The sequence below is a fragment of the Astyanax mexicanus genome, chromosome 1 (genome assembly GCF_023375975.1).
Source record: "Astyanax mexicanus isolate ESR-SI-001 chromosome 1, AstMex3_surface, whole genome shotgun sequence".
Taxonomy (NCBI): Eukaryota; Metazoa; Chordata; class Actinopteri; order Characiformes; family Acestrorhamphidae; genus Astyanax; species Astyanax mexicanus.
This window is the reverse complement of record NC_064408.1, coordinates 103991807-104006872: the sequence shown is the minus strand read 5'-3', so window position 1 is coordinate 104006872 and position 15066 is coordinate 103991807. Positions and strand designations below refer to the sequence as shown.

At 38.0% G+C, this 15066-nt stretch overlaps 1 protein-coding gene across 5 annotated transcripts in view; it reads left to right on the top strand.

The window, feature by feature from the left end:
• asap1b (ArfGAP with SH3 domain, ankyrin repeat and PH domain 1b) overlaps positions 1–13119 on the top strand; it is a 100143-nt gene extending 87024 nt beyond the window's left edge. For 2 of the 5 annotated variants that reach the window (XM_049463294.1, XM_049463291.1), the window contains 8 exons: positions 508–615; positions 982–1201; positions 3837–3995; positions 5996–6074; positions 7108–7172; positions 7934–8445; positions 10077–10199; positions 11586–13119. In XM_049463294.1, coding sequence (XP_049319251.1) covers positions 508–615; positions 982–1201; positions 3837–3995; positions 5996–6074; positions 7108–7172; positions 7934–8445; positions 10077–10199; positions 11586–11660 — 1341 coding nt within the window. In that variant the 3' untranslated portion in view covers positions 11661–13119. Of the gene's footprint in view, positions 1–507; positions 616–981; positions 1202–1866; positions 1936–3836; positions 3996–5995; positions 6075–7107; positions 7173–7933; positions 8446–10076; positions 10200–11585 lie in introns of all 5 variants that reach the window. The other 3 variants (XM_022667018.2, XM_049463292.1, XM_049463293.1) reach the window with 3 other exon arrangements.
• Positions 13120–15066: the final 1947 nt, after the last annotated feature.

Below are 15066 nucleotides of genomic sequence, written 5' to 3'. Positions count from 1 at the left end.
TGCACCGTTCTTTGTTTTGTTCTTTTTCAGACATTTTTTTTTATTTTGATAACAAGTAGATTATTTGAATTAACAAAAGTAATCTACATAATGTTGCCTAAAGGAAAAAACAAAAAAAAAACAAAAAAAAAACTAAGTAAGCTTTCAACAAGAATGTAAAGATATAAACAGCCAAATAAACTTCTTGACATATTCTTGCACGTATACATACTTTTATGTATAGCTTACTTGTACGGCTCAATGTGTGGAACATTGATATGCCTTGTTATATTAGAAATAAAATAAATCGAAGTGAAAATAAGGTATTACCAAAAGATGGTTTGTTGCCATAGAGGGTAAAAGCATTTGATTGGAAGAAAGCCACCTGCTTATTATAGAGGTGCTGGTTTTTGTGCTGGTGAACAGTGGGAGAGTGTAATAATGTACTGTAGGTGGCAGCATAGAATTAAAATGAAAATGAGTCATGTAAATCTGCAAAGTCTGCTTGTATGTTTGTTTATAAATTAGTTGATGCAAGCTACAGAAGGCAAGTTTAACCCTAAAGTTCATGTGGAGTACGAGTGGAACCTTAGACAGGAGGAGATGGACGAGAGCGATGATGATCTTGATGACAAGGTGAGAGAAGTACACACAGACACTCTATAGAGCAGAGAAATGCTACAGTTTAATATTGTGACTGAATCCCAAGTCTAATTAAGCAATAATGCACGTGTAGCAATAATGCTGTAACCACCCGTCACCTTGCAACTGCTGATTGGCCAAATAAATAAAAAAGATCATACTGGTAGTGATAAACTATGTTTTTTTATTCTATACTACAGTAGTCTACATAGTAATATACTACAATAGTCCTCAGAAATGTGTAAGAGGCTCATTTGCTTAATTCAGTGGATTAATTACTTATTCTGACAGTTAATAAAGGATATCAATCTGAGTAGAGTGTAACTCCATCTTTTCTTTCTCTTTCTTTTCCACCCTCAGCCGAGTCCCATAAAGAAGGACCGCAGGCCGCAGAGTTTCTGTCACTCCTCCAGCCTGTCTCCTCACGATAAGCTCTCTCTACCCATATTCTCCGGTCCTCGCGATAAGCAGCGTCTCTCCTACAGCTCCTTCACCACTCAGATGTACAGCGTCTCCACCGACTGTCCGTCCTCCCCTGTGACTGACGCCCCGCCTCTTCCACCCAGGAACGCAGGCAAAGGTAAACTCCGCCCTCCAGCACACCTCAGACACAGTCACATGCTCTAAAGTCTCTCCAGCTGAACCCTGAATCTGATGATCTTTTTTCTGCTCCAAGCATTTCTTTTCCCCAACATGCACTTTCATATCAGACCTGCAGTGAAGTCAGCTTGACACTTATTTTTGTGTCTAAGCTGTGAATTGACTTTATGAGAAAGTGCTGTGTGAAAGAGAACTGAGGTGAAAACACGATACTGAAATCTGTAATTTAATCCTCTATAATAAGATATACTGTACAGCTATGCCACAACACTTACACAACAGCCTTTCATAAGAGAGCCAGCTTAAAGGCCTGAACATCCTAAACATCCCTGCTGAAGTAGTTTAAGCATTTGAGTGGATCATTTTTTCTACACTGGAGCAGTAACTATGTGGGGTAGATCTGACATTACTGTAATATTATTGTATTGATATTATTTGATGTCTTATTTTGTCACTTTTATTGATTATTATTGTTCATTTATTTTTCTTTTTTTTCTTCTTCTTCTTCCTCTTATTTATAGCTATTGCCTCCTTGATTTCACATTGTGCACATTGGCAATCCTATGTATACAACACTTTCTTTATGAATTCCATTTTCTCTCTTCTTTTTCTCTCTTTCTCTTTCTCTTGCTTTCTGTTTTGCAGCTCCTCCTCTGGCATTCCTTGGTTCTCATTCGCACTATGCTACTCTGGCTAGCACTCGACTATACATCAGTGACTATCTGCCTTTTTATTTGCATATGCTCCTCCTCCCTTTTGTAATCCAGTTATGACCTAATTCTGATCCTACACCGTCGTTATTGGAGCTTAACCCACTAATACTGCATTTTGCCTGGGGCGTAGCTCACACACACACACACACGCAGTAGAAGTTGTGTCCAGGCATTGTCACTGTTTGCTACCTGACTGAAAACCATCCCAAATACCATCCGACTCCACATGCCTTGCTTTATGTTCCTCCCGTGGCATTGTAGAGTAACGTGCAGTGGACTTTAGTGCTGCTTTAGTCATGTTTTCCCTACAGCTTTGCTTGATCCATCACTCATCTCGTCCTGCTGATCTCAGACTGAGCTTTTCATTGGCTGTTGTAGAGTAATAATGGGCACACTGTTGGTTAAATCTTCAATGGAATGGCTAGCATTCCTTAATAAACGGGTAACAGACACATTTTAGTATTGGTTTAAGAGGAAATTTCTAGTTTTAACTGTACTGTCTGTTCAGAATCTTTTGTCTTTGTCCTTGGCTGGTGTTGGTACAGCCATTGTTTACCCTTGTTAACGATGTTCATGATGTTGTGTTGTGGCTTTCCCAGATGATTTTGTTAATGTTAATTTCTCTGTAAATACTACTGTTACCCTACAGCTTCAACTGTCCCTGACTTCTTAAGTTAATCTACCTTTCAAACCAAACTATTTCCTTTTATTTCTAAAACTATAATATAAAACCTATGCTTAGCTCTTGAGCCCTGTTCATTACTGATCCTGAATCAATACAAAATGTTTAGCAATCACATTAATCTAAATAATAAACAATACAAGCAAAAAAAAAACAAATTGATGACGTTTAGTGTTTAACTGTTTAAGTTACACAAGTCACATCAATGAAAGTGAAATATTCTGCAATTACAAAATAATAATAAAGTTTTAACATTAAATAATAAAAACAATTATTAAAAAAAGTGTTAACATTGATTTAGAATTGCTTAGTACATGTAAAATAGTTAATTATAGAGAAACCTACTGATGAAGGTAATCAAAACCAGGTTTTATGAACCTGTGTGTTTTCTGAATTTTACAACAATAATAATAATAATAATAATAATAATAATAATACCTTTTATTAATGTAGCACTTTCAGAATTCTCAAAGACGCTTTATATATGAATTACTACCCGATCATATCTCTAGAATGCTTACTTTATTTGCTTTAATTGTAGACTGTTTCTATTGGTCTGTTTACAGTGAAATGTTAACACAATGCAAAATGGATACTTGTCTTTTCAATTGCAATATGCCAAAATGTAAATAAATTACAAAAAAATAGATAAATGTTTAGCTTTATTGGATTTTTGCCTCTAATAATCATTTACAGGCCTTAAATCCAATGCAGAATAATTTCTTTAGAAATAGCACTCCTGAAATAGCAGACATACTGGGAGGTGTCTTTGCCTTAAATAAAGAGTTATCACAGTTTTATTTAAACTTTTTATTTTTATTGTGATGGACCTTCCATAATATAATCAGGAAATCTGTGTTGTACGTTTAGATTTTAGGCTGACTTTCATAATGATCTCATAGGAAAATTACTATTCTTCTCATACTACAGATATTCAAATGCAGTAACCATAAACAAAGTGCTGTTCAGTAACAGATTGGATATCACAGATAAGATTCAATATAAATAATCTCTCTCTATCTGAACTCTCTGCTGAACATGATCCACCTCCTCTTTTTCCCTTTTTGGTCTCCCTCCTTCCATCTCTTTCTCTCTCCTTTTTTCCTCTTTTTCTGTGAATTGAATCATTATCAGTCTTTCTTTATCCCTCCCCGTGATCTCATTGCATGATGATGTTGTTTTTGTTTCCTTGTTTGTGTTTATGTTTACCCTCCCTCTAGCCCCGCCCTCGTCATCCTCCCCTCTCTCCCCTGGCTCCCAGATCCCCAGTAACAGCAACTCCACCCTGTCCAAGAAGAGACCCCCGCCCCCTCCCCCCGGACACAAACGCACGCTGTCTGACCCCCCTACCCCGCTCTCATACACCCCTCACTGTAAAGGTGCGCCATCAGATCAGCTCAACCCAACCCAAGGGTCCCGTTCCTCCTACCTCGGCTGGGCGATTCTGAGCTAATGCTAATTTTGATATAAGAATTCCTAATGAATTGATGATATAGTGAATCCTTAGCTTTGACCAAAGACTGGGTTAAAGGGAATTCTAATGTTATACATCAGTTGATGGGGAAATTCCAGAATTTTTTTAATTAATATTTGTTCAGGTTTATAATTCTTATCATCATTATAAAAGTATGGTTTATGGTGAACCAGTCATGAGGAATGGGACCCGTGCTATTATATTCATGTTTCTGTTCATAATCATAACCTACTGTCAGTTTTTGATGTCTTTGTGATGATGTATTGGTGTTTTCTCAGTGGAGAAATCCATATATGTTTTTTCTGGTTATCTCAAATATGAGTGCCACTCTTCAGTCCATGTTCTAATTAGTTAGTAGTTTCTCAGTAGCTGTACAGGTGCAATAAGACTACTATGTTTATGCAGCAGGTAAAAGCAGCTCAAATTTCTCATCTATTTTTTTTTTCTTTTTTCGTTTTTTCTAAAGTGACATTTCCTAATCTGACGTGCATTCACAAAAGAGCAATGTATGCTTAACATGAAGATTTGATTTTGTCTGTTACGTTCTCCTGTGGCTGCATTCAATCATTTTTTAGAACTAGGAGGTTGTGGTATGTGCGTTCTCATTTGGTTTGCATTTTTCTTGCACCGCCATACCGCTGGAAGCTCTTGCAGCGTGTAGAAGTGTAGAACGCCGGCAAAGAAGCACAGTGATCGCAGCTGAGCTCAGTCTCACGCTGTCCTGCCTGGAGAAACATGAAAACAGAACACCTGCAGCTTCTGCTGCTGCTCCTTACAATATAAGTAACTATAACATTTTTAATATAAATGACTTCAGGAAAAACACACTGTAAATTGATATTAAACTTGTGTTTTACTTATGCAATAAAGCTTTTAGTATTTTCGATTAATTCATAGTGTTTATGAAACTATTTATTAAAATATTTAGTTTTGTAAAAGAAGCTGTTCAATTTGTTGGCCTATCTCTTTTTATAATAAATAAATAATAATTGGAAAAAAAAATTACTGTAATATACTGTAAAACTGTCAGAACCTTGCAAAATACCGTGATATGGATTTTTGTTCATAACTCCCAGCACTTACCACCACTAAAACCCTACCCATAGTATTGTCCCCAATTTCCCTTTGCATCATGGAAAGTTGAGCCATATTGCCATAAATAAAAGTGTTTCAAATTGGAATAAAAAATTTTTAAGTGGGATTTTTTTTTGCATTCACACTGCCACACAAATAAAACATCTGTGTCCCATATTTAAGCGACTTTTACCTGCTGTGTGAACATAGGGGAATTCTTAAACTGGCTGAGGAATGTAGCTGTAGCTAATAAGTAATGGAGGCTTGTGTTCAGATTCATGGGGTTCAATCCCATGCTAGCTAGAATACCTGCACAGCTCCGAACTAAGAAAGTGAACTTCATACACCAAACAATGTCTACATATTCCTTTTGGAAGATTACTTACACCTGAGTAGATGCTAGAAAAGAGGAAATGGAAAGCTCAGACTAACAGCCTCGATTTCTACCCATTACCCTCCCCTCTGATGTCAGCTCCAGTGCTTCGCATGATGCTGGGTAACTACAGAAGCTGGGCTTGGCCACATATTTCTGGAGGTGGTTCAGTTTTCTAAAAGCAGTAGCAGAATTAATGATAAGATTTTTTATTAAAGATATAAACAGTCAAATACATATATAATAGTTTCTTTGGGAACATCTGCTCACTCAGAGTGTATCTGGTCACTATGTATTGCCCAGGTTCTGCAGTTACAGCAGATCTGTATCATTAGTACACAGTGTTCTGTTGCATATTTCATTGTGTACCTTGTCTGCAGGAGTGCAGAGAGTTTAGCAGAAAGCACCTTCAAAACCACATATTGATTATGTACCTTCCACTGACTTCATACTTTCAGGAAGCGACTCCACTCCACCTCCCATCAACAAGATGTCTCCAGTAGCAAACCGCTTTGAAGGGATATTACAGCAACAAAGGTAAATAGAGCAGAATTTATGAAAAGTGCACAGGTTTGATATCCCCTTTTTCAAAGTGAATATATGAAAATTTTCCATTTTTTGTGGTACATAAACTCCGATGTGCTAAATGTTATTGGACAACTACTGCTATTGTGTTCCAATACCTTTCCCATGTCTTATGGAAGCTAAAGAACAGCGCTGTACTGACCTATGGGATTTGCCTGTGAGGGCTTCTGCATTGAATGTGCATCTGATCACATAGAAAGTTAGCACCCACTGTGCTGTCCACTGTGGATGGAAATGCCAAGTAAAGTTAACACAACTAAAGAAATAGATTGTCCAATCGATCTAGCTCCCAGTGTCAGCCTTTGTTACGAACTTTAGATAATTCACATTATTTTGCCATGAACATGCTAGCCAGTGTTCAACCTCACTTACAAGGTAACACCTCATGTGTGCATATCTATGCCGGTACATACTGCTATCCTGTGGCTTTTGAAATAAAGAAGAACTTAAGAAGTTAAGAAGTTTGTATTGTAGTCAAAGTAGTAACAAAATAATAAGACTTAGGGATAATATAGCCGGGATATTGAGGGGTTAACAAAGTCCAGATTCTTCTCAGCTGTCAAATGTTTGTCATGCATTCACTGTTTTATTCTTGCTCACATTTAGGTATACCCCATTTCCTTGTTTATTGTCAAAGCTTGGGGATTGGCAGCTCATTAGGCTGATTCTTCTGTAGCTGGACTGACTGACATGCATAGTAATGAGGATTAGCTCAACTGTAAATTGGTCTTTTGGTGGAATGTGTAGTGAACTGAATGACAGTTTTTTTTGAGCGAGAGAGAGACTTTGAAGGATTTTGTCTTCATGAAGAGACACGCACTGAAGTTTTATCTCTGAATATTTAGTAACGTAAATTATTAATAAATTCTTAATCACATCGTCTTTAAAGTTGTTTACAGATTATTTGGTTGCCGTGTCTCGACTGGTTGCAGTGCCTCTCTGTGTAAATAATCTATTTTTTTTCTGACTGTGTTCTGCACCTAAGCACTACATCCAGTACCACTAAATCTACACTTGGCCCAAGGGTTCTTCCCAAACTACCTCAGAAGGGTAAGTTATATGCTTACAGCCTTTGAGAAATTGATAATTGCAATAATTATAAAAGCCTGTATAAAAGAATCTGTGTTGTCTATCTTCACATAAATATAAGCGCAGTAATGTAATTCTGTTACCAACAGAATTAATTAGGAAAACAGTTAGCATCGCCAGTTAGCCATTAGCATCTCCATTGACTCCAGCAGTTCGTAAGCCTAGCTAGCATTGTGCCAGCAGCTGCATCCTAAATTTCTGCGGTAACAACTAAACACCTGAGTAAACTATAACCATAATCCACATATCATATTAAACTACAGTCAATATTGCCTTTGTGGACAACGATAAAAAAGTGAACCTGTAAAACTGTAATGTTAAATGCAGTGCATTTGCTGAAAATTGGGTGCTTCTAACTTTTGTGCTGGTGCAACTAAGAAACCTGTGCAACCAAAAGATTGTCTATAGCCCTGCATTAAATTTATGCCTTTTACCGATTTTGCTATAAAATATTTTACACAGAGGAACTCAAACTTATACAACCTCTTCTTGTAAAAGTTTGCCAAATTTAGAAATGCACGTTAATACAGAGCTATTTATTCTTACGTTATTACACTGTGTTTTAAGCTTGCTTAATAACAATTAGGTGAGCGCCACTATGTTTAGATATCAGTTTTTATGTGGATATTATTATACTTTAGCACACTGCCAGAGTGTAGCCTGTGTGTAGAAAATGTTAGCTCCAGAAAAAAGATCAAGACTTCTCCTCTTTTCCTCCTCAGTTGCTCTGCGCAAGATTGAGACCATTCACCACCCGTCCGTGGACAGACCCAGCCAGCCTCACGAGCCTGTACTGCTGTTCCAGAAATCTCTGCAGTGTTCTGACACTCCACAGAAAGTTCCTGTACCTGATAAACCTCATTCAGGAGACCTACCCCCTAAACCCCAGCCCTCAGAATTACCCCCCAAACCAGGAGAACTGCCCCCTAAACCACATCTCTCTGACCTGCCTCCTAAACCCCAGCTTGGAGATCTGCCCCCCAAACCCCAACTGAAAGACCTTCCCCCGAAACCCCAACTGGCTGACCTCCCCATCCTCAAACCTGTAGCCCCTGAGCCTGTTCATAAGCCCCCTCCAGGAGAAGTGACCCCCAAATCTGAATCACCAGAGACTCCAACGTCCATTCAGCCAGCAGAACCCTCACCTCAGCCCACACCTCCCAGTGAAGACACCAACGGAAGTCCAGCATGCGCCCCGGATACCCCAGTACCACTGCCCAGGAAGATCAATACAGTGAGTTCTGTTTTTTTTTACCTGAAACTAATAGTCAGCTGTCATTACTGTCTTTACATTCTAAGTGTAGACTAAGAATGTGCACAGATCTGGTATTTTATATAGGTCTGTCATGATAACCAATTTTTGGTGGTTATATTGTGCCATAAATAATTGTAACATACGTATTATTGTCATTTTCCAAAATCCATCCAAAGAAGCCACAAAAAGTGTGACTATGTTTTGGCCTAAAATATTCAGTTCATTTTCATAGCTAGTAACACTGTAGCTATTGTGTGTGAGTCTTTAAGAGACTCCTGAAGACAGAACTCTTCAAAGAGCACTTACTCTCTTAACACCTCTAACACACTAACTACTTCTAACCTCATTTCCTTCTTCCCCTCCTTCACTTCTCTATCCTATTATTTCCCTTCGACCTCCTTTAAGCCCTATCTAAAATGGTTTATCTTAATTCCTATTACTTTTGTACTTGACTTTTGCAAGTCGCTTTGGACAAAAGCGTCTGCCAAATGTAATGTAGTGTAATGTAATGAGTGCTGGGATCACATGAAAATGGAGAATGGAGGTCAATTGATTTCCAATTTTCATTACATATGTCCAGTGAAAGCAACAGTGGCTGCTAATCAATGAACTGCATACATTCATCACATGAACAGGCTGTGATTTCATCTCCTCCGTGACTGTAGATCCTGGTTCCATACAACAGGGTTCCCGCGGGTCCTTAAAACGTTTTCGAAATAAAATTGTTATAATTAAGGTCTTAAATTGTCTTAAATTTGCTGTAAATATTACATTTTAATGCCAGTGGAAAAGCACATACTAACATTAGCGACGAATTACCAGGGAGAGAACTAAGGTTAGCGGAGAGCTAGCTGACATTGTCGGCGAGCTAGCTAACTTTACTGAAGAGAGAACTAAGGTTAGTATAGAGGTAGCTAACATCGGCGGAGAGCTAGCTAATGTTGTTGGGGAGAGACTTAGGGTTAGCGTAGAGCTAGCTAACATTGGCGGTGAGCTAGCTAACATACTAACATTAGCAGAGAGTTAGCTACTTTACCAGGGAGAAAACTAGGGTTAGCGGAGAGCTAGCTAACATTAGTGGTGAGCTAGCTTATATGCTAACATGTTGAAAAATAAATTAATAAATTGATAACAAATGGAAAATGTTAAGTTTTAATTTTCAATACAATAAATTATTTTCTACTTAGGAAGTTATGACTACATTTTTGGGCCTTAAAGCATTAAATTTGACTTTTAAAATAGAGCAAGAACCCTGTACAACTTATAGAGTCTTGTTAAAGTGGAGCTGTTAAATTGGAGCTAAATTCCCATCTCAAAAGAGCTATAGTTTCCTCCTATTACCTATTTTTATCATCCCAGGGATGATTGGACTGTGTAAGTCTGGGGCCCTATGAAATAAATAGTAAAATAATAAACCTGCACCTAAAAAAGCTTTTTTACAGTCTGTCATATGAGTGCATTCAGCATACGAATAATTAGGGTATGGCTAACAAAACAATGTTAAATGGTCTGTATTTTTATTTTGAACTACAGATTAATGCTGTAATGTATTTGATGCTTTGAGTTACTTGAAGAATATTGAATGATTTATTCTGCTTTTCTGCATCCAGGGGAAAAGTAAAACACGACGAGTGAAGACCATATATGACTGTCAGGCAGACAATGATGACGAGCTGACGTTTGTAGAGGGTGAAGTCATTGTGGTAACCGGAGAGGAGGACCAGGAGTGGTGGGTGAGTAAAACTGCAGCATCTCTTAGTTCTATGGTTTTCACTTCCACTTCTAGGAGACCACATTCATTAGCTGTGTTTCATTTCAATAAAGTGTCGAAGTATTGGAGCATTTAAAACACCCCAGGACTGAGTTTACATGTTGTTAGCATCTGGCCTAATACACCTTTTGGAACTAACTTCTCTAATTCTCGATTTCCAATAGTAAAAGAAAATGTGTGCTTTTTGAAGCTCATCTAAATATCTACATGTTCATCAGCACTGCCAATAAATCAGCAAAGCTCATGTTGAATGTATTAGGCTAAATTAATAATTTAAAAACAAATACAAACAAGTACATTTCAGATATTCATGTGGAGCACATAAATTAAGTAGCATATTAGGCATGTCCAAAACTGATCCAGACATATTATTATTGTTATTTGGTGTGTTTGGTATTTTAAGCACCCTGTACCATTGCCTTGGTGCCAATAACAGAAACTATTCCCAGAAACTGTTGTGATCATTTAACATAATATCTGTATTTCTAGTGTTTTTACTGTGTTTGAGCTTCTTTGCCTTTAGATTTAGGTCTGTAAAATATAAGAGGCGGGTTTTTACTATTGTGTTAGTAATTGCATACTGCTCTTTTTTTGTTGTTGTTTTTTTAAATCCTGGGTTATATGTTGCATCTGAATTGTTTTCATTACACGCCTAGTCTTTATTAACATAACTTCATAAAAGTGCCATTTTTACACTGTTAAAATTAAGGCTGACACTTGAAGAGTAAGCATTGCCATTTCCTTTAAAACCATAAACTTCCTGTGTGGTTTCAGTGAGCTTCCCCCCCAACTAGATTCAGCATATACCCATACTTAAGATTTTCTTTCTTTTCTCACACACACACACACACACACACACACACACACACACACACACACACACACACACACACACACACACACACCCCTACAATAACGAGCACACACCTATTTTTCCATCACATGCACTTTTCAGCTTGGTCTGTTACATCTGCATCATGCATCAGTAATCAGAGGCAATCATTTTGATTTGAGGTTCTCTCTACCACAAAAAAATACTGAAAACCAGGATCTAAAGCAGAGATGCAAATATGTCATGATTATTTGAATGTATGTGTTACTTTTTTGTTGGTAGTTGTGCACTTTGACATTTACACTGTGTGCCGTGGTTTGACTTTCATAGACTTTTGGTTTCATAGACTTTTATCCAAATCCCCAACTCTAATTAGTTAAGAAATTTGGGGGGAAATCTGCTGTCATTTAAAATTGTTCAGGCCAAAACTTAGACCATAGGAAAATAAAGGGTCTGTCAGAAAATCTTGCTGCTTTAATCATCCCTTTCTCACCTTTGTCTTTCTTTTCTTTTCAGATTGGACACATCGAAGGGCAGCCGGAGAGGAAAGGTGCCTTCCCCATGTCCTTCGTCCACATCCTGTCTGACTGACACCCACGAGTCAATCACCAGCTGCGAAGCCCCGCCCACCTAGTTCACATCTTACTGAGATGAACGCTGTAAATAGCTGTCGTAACTTCCACAGGACTTTAAAAAATAGAAAACCAAACCCACAAAAAAGCAGCAGTAAGCGAAACCCTGTATTAACTTCCTCGCCATCAAGGAGCTGCAGTGTGACGAGTATCTAACTTTATCAGTGTTATCATTCCTCTTTAGAACAGTCTAGATCAGCCAAGGCTGCGTTTACCCACATCCTCCACTTCTTCAGCCGTTCCACTTCTTAACTTCTTGCTTTTGTATATAACGATTGTACATAGGTATTATATCGGTGTCAGCTGCACACAAACCCACATACGTGAGTGTTTTGTGTCCGTGTGTAAATATAAAACCTTGTGTTAGTGTGAGAAAACATTTAAAAGTGGAGCAAAAAAAAAACAAAAAAATAAGGTGTGTGTACTTGTATTTTGCCCATCAGCTTACCACACCCAGGGCCAGTTCTGTTCAGTGAACTGTAAAGTAAAGTATTATAATGCGGACTGGTCATTGTTGACGTGTGTTGACATTTTGCCTTGCGGACGTAACAGAAGGGAGCAAAAAAAGTGGTTTTCGGATCATAGAGAGTGTTGATCATGTTTTTACCTCCACATCTCTCAGTGTACCACTATAGCACGTCCAAGGACGGATTACTTACTCATAAGATGTTTACTATCTCTCGCCCTCGTTTTCTTCTGTGAAATGAAATGATTGAACCTGTGTAATGCACACAACCCGTTATTGTGGTTAAATCGTGTGTGTGTGGCCTCTCTCTCCTTGTCTTATTTCTTAACAGCTTCTTTCCACTTCTACTGATTTCTGATCCAGGACTCTGAACACTCATCTCTATACAGGACACTGCTCTGAAATGTTACAGTTGTGTTATCAATAGACGTCATTCTTTTTACTTCTTTCACAGTTCCAGACACAGAAGCATTGTGGTCCTCCCTCACTTCACATTCCCCTTCACCCTCTTTATTATTGGTGAGCATTGAAGGCGTTGAGATAATGATGATAATGATACTTGAAGCATTCCATTCATAAGGAATATGTTGTTTTTCGTCATAGTCTTCAGTTAACATATAGATAAAGATATGTTTTAAGGAACATACCGCAGAGGGTCCTGATGCAACACGAGCTCGTCCAGCGATATTCAGGTGCTGCCTCTCTTCTCAAGTAACTAGCCAGGTCTTGACTGTTTTATGTTGGGAGACAATACTCAGGTTGTCAGTACAAACGAAACGCAACAGAGCAGACCGTATTAAGCAGAAGAAGCTAACTCGACACTCACTTTTCCGTCACTCACATACAAACCTGCTGTGATAACACAATACAGTAAACAGCCACATGAAATTTGTGACCTACAGATCTGTTTCAAAATATGAAATAAAATACTGTTTCAGATGGAAGGGTGAAATCTGGTGTCTGGTGTTATCTGTTTGCTTCTGTCAGTGCTGTATTTATAGCAATGTATAAGGTCTTGCCTTATCGTTGCAGTAGAGTTCAAATAAGGACATTCACTAGACTGATGTTGAAAGGGAATTTGCTGTTTCATATCAGTGTCTTTTAGAATAATCACTTATGCCTAATAAGGTCACATGGTTCTGTAGGACTTTCTGGAAGCATTAAAACTTCCTCACACCATAATGCTAACACCACCACATTTAACTGCTGGTGGTAATGTTCTTTCTTTTTTTTTTGTTGAGTCAGTTAAAGGAGAAGGTGTGAAGTGGACTTGGGGTGTAGAGAAACAACCATAATCATCTGCATGCCGTGCAAACAACCATACTGTTTATAGGAGCTGCACAGAACTATTCACTACACAATGGGAAAAGCTCCATTCCATCCCAGAATGGGGCTTTTATTTTATTGAACAGCAGATATAGACTAGAATTACTGATACCCAATATTAGTCCACAGATTTACTGAAGATTATTCATAGTTTGTCTATATAACAAGCATTTAGAAACTCTGTAATGATGATAAATGTGTAATATAAACTATAGTTCTATCTATACATGATAATTCTCATGGCCATGCATCTTACTTATATTTACTACCATCTTACTATCTACAATGTATAATCACTGTTAGTAGTAGTAGTATTATATTTGCAACTTAAGAGGTTACTTTAACCCTGTTTGATGGCAATCGGCTCTGTACTTTTGAATTGTAAGGAGCAACTTCTCCAAACATTACAGCACGGTATTTTGGGTCAGTTTTTTCACGTCATCGTAAGCATAGTTGTATAAAAATGTTATTTTCTAAAGCTATGAACAGATTATTAATCTTATGAATCAAATGACAGAAAATCAGTTTTTTGTAAAAAAGAACATGGGCCGAGTCATAATCGAAAACGGCTCGGAAACACTATTATTGGTTCAAATACACCCTGAAATGGATAGCTTTGCTCAAATGGTCCTCTCATCCCTCACCAGCACACTTCCGGTGGCACGTTTTGGAAGGGAAAAGCTGGGGGCCTGGGGTGAACGGAGGTGGGCTATTAGACAAATGTTGCCATTAGTCATGTTTCACTACATCCCAAGTCTTTCAAACCAGATTCCTCCTTTAATGCACTGCACAAAAGCCAGTGACCATAGTTCTATTTTTTTTTTCAATCAGAATGATTAAGTCCAAGTTGTTTTACAGTGTGGTGAATGATTGGCAGGGAAAAAAAAAATAAAAAAGAAAAAGGATGGAGTTCACAATTTCCTCCCAATTTAGTAATCTTCAATTTGTCACCCACTAGCTGGGACTTGACAATCACACACTGCTACCAGTACAAGACATCAAACCTGGTACATTACAAAAGTGAAGTCACAGGGAAAATGGTCATTTTCTGTAACTGCTTTAACTACCGTGAGGTGTTTGTACTATAAGTGTCCCTGGACTGCAAGACACTCAATAAAGGCCTGCCCAGCATTAGGTTTTGTGCTGGCTTTGTAATCCTAAATGGACAAGTGGGGCCCTGTCTTTTCATGCCCATCAGCATTCACAACTGTATTTCCTGCCCTGCTCAACTGAATTCAGCCCTGAACAGCCAGAGGGACCGTTTGGCAAGTCTTGTACTGGGAACCACTTTTAAATGCACATAATTGCTTCAGGGACATTATGCAACTCAAACTGTGTTAGGCAAGATGATGCTGTGATGCTAATTCTATTTTAGTTTGCTTTGGACTGTTTTAATTAGGAGGTGCTTTACTCAGGACATTTCATTTTTGTAAGCTATATGCATGCAAACCTTTCGAGCCCTATTTTTGTGACTTGCTCATACTTCTAAGTTCACATGTAAGTAGTAAGATCATTTAGCACATGAACACTATTAGATCAGGGAAATACTCAACGTGAAGTGTGCTAAAATACA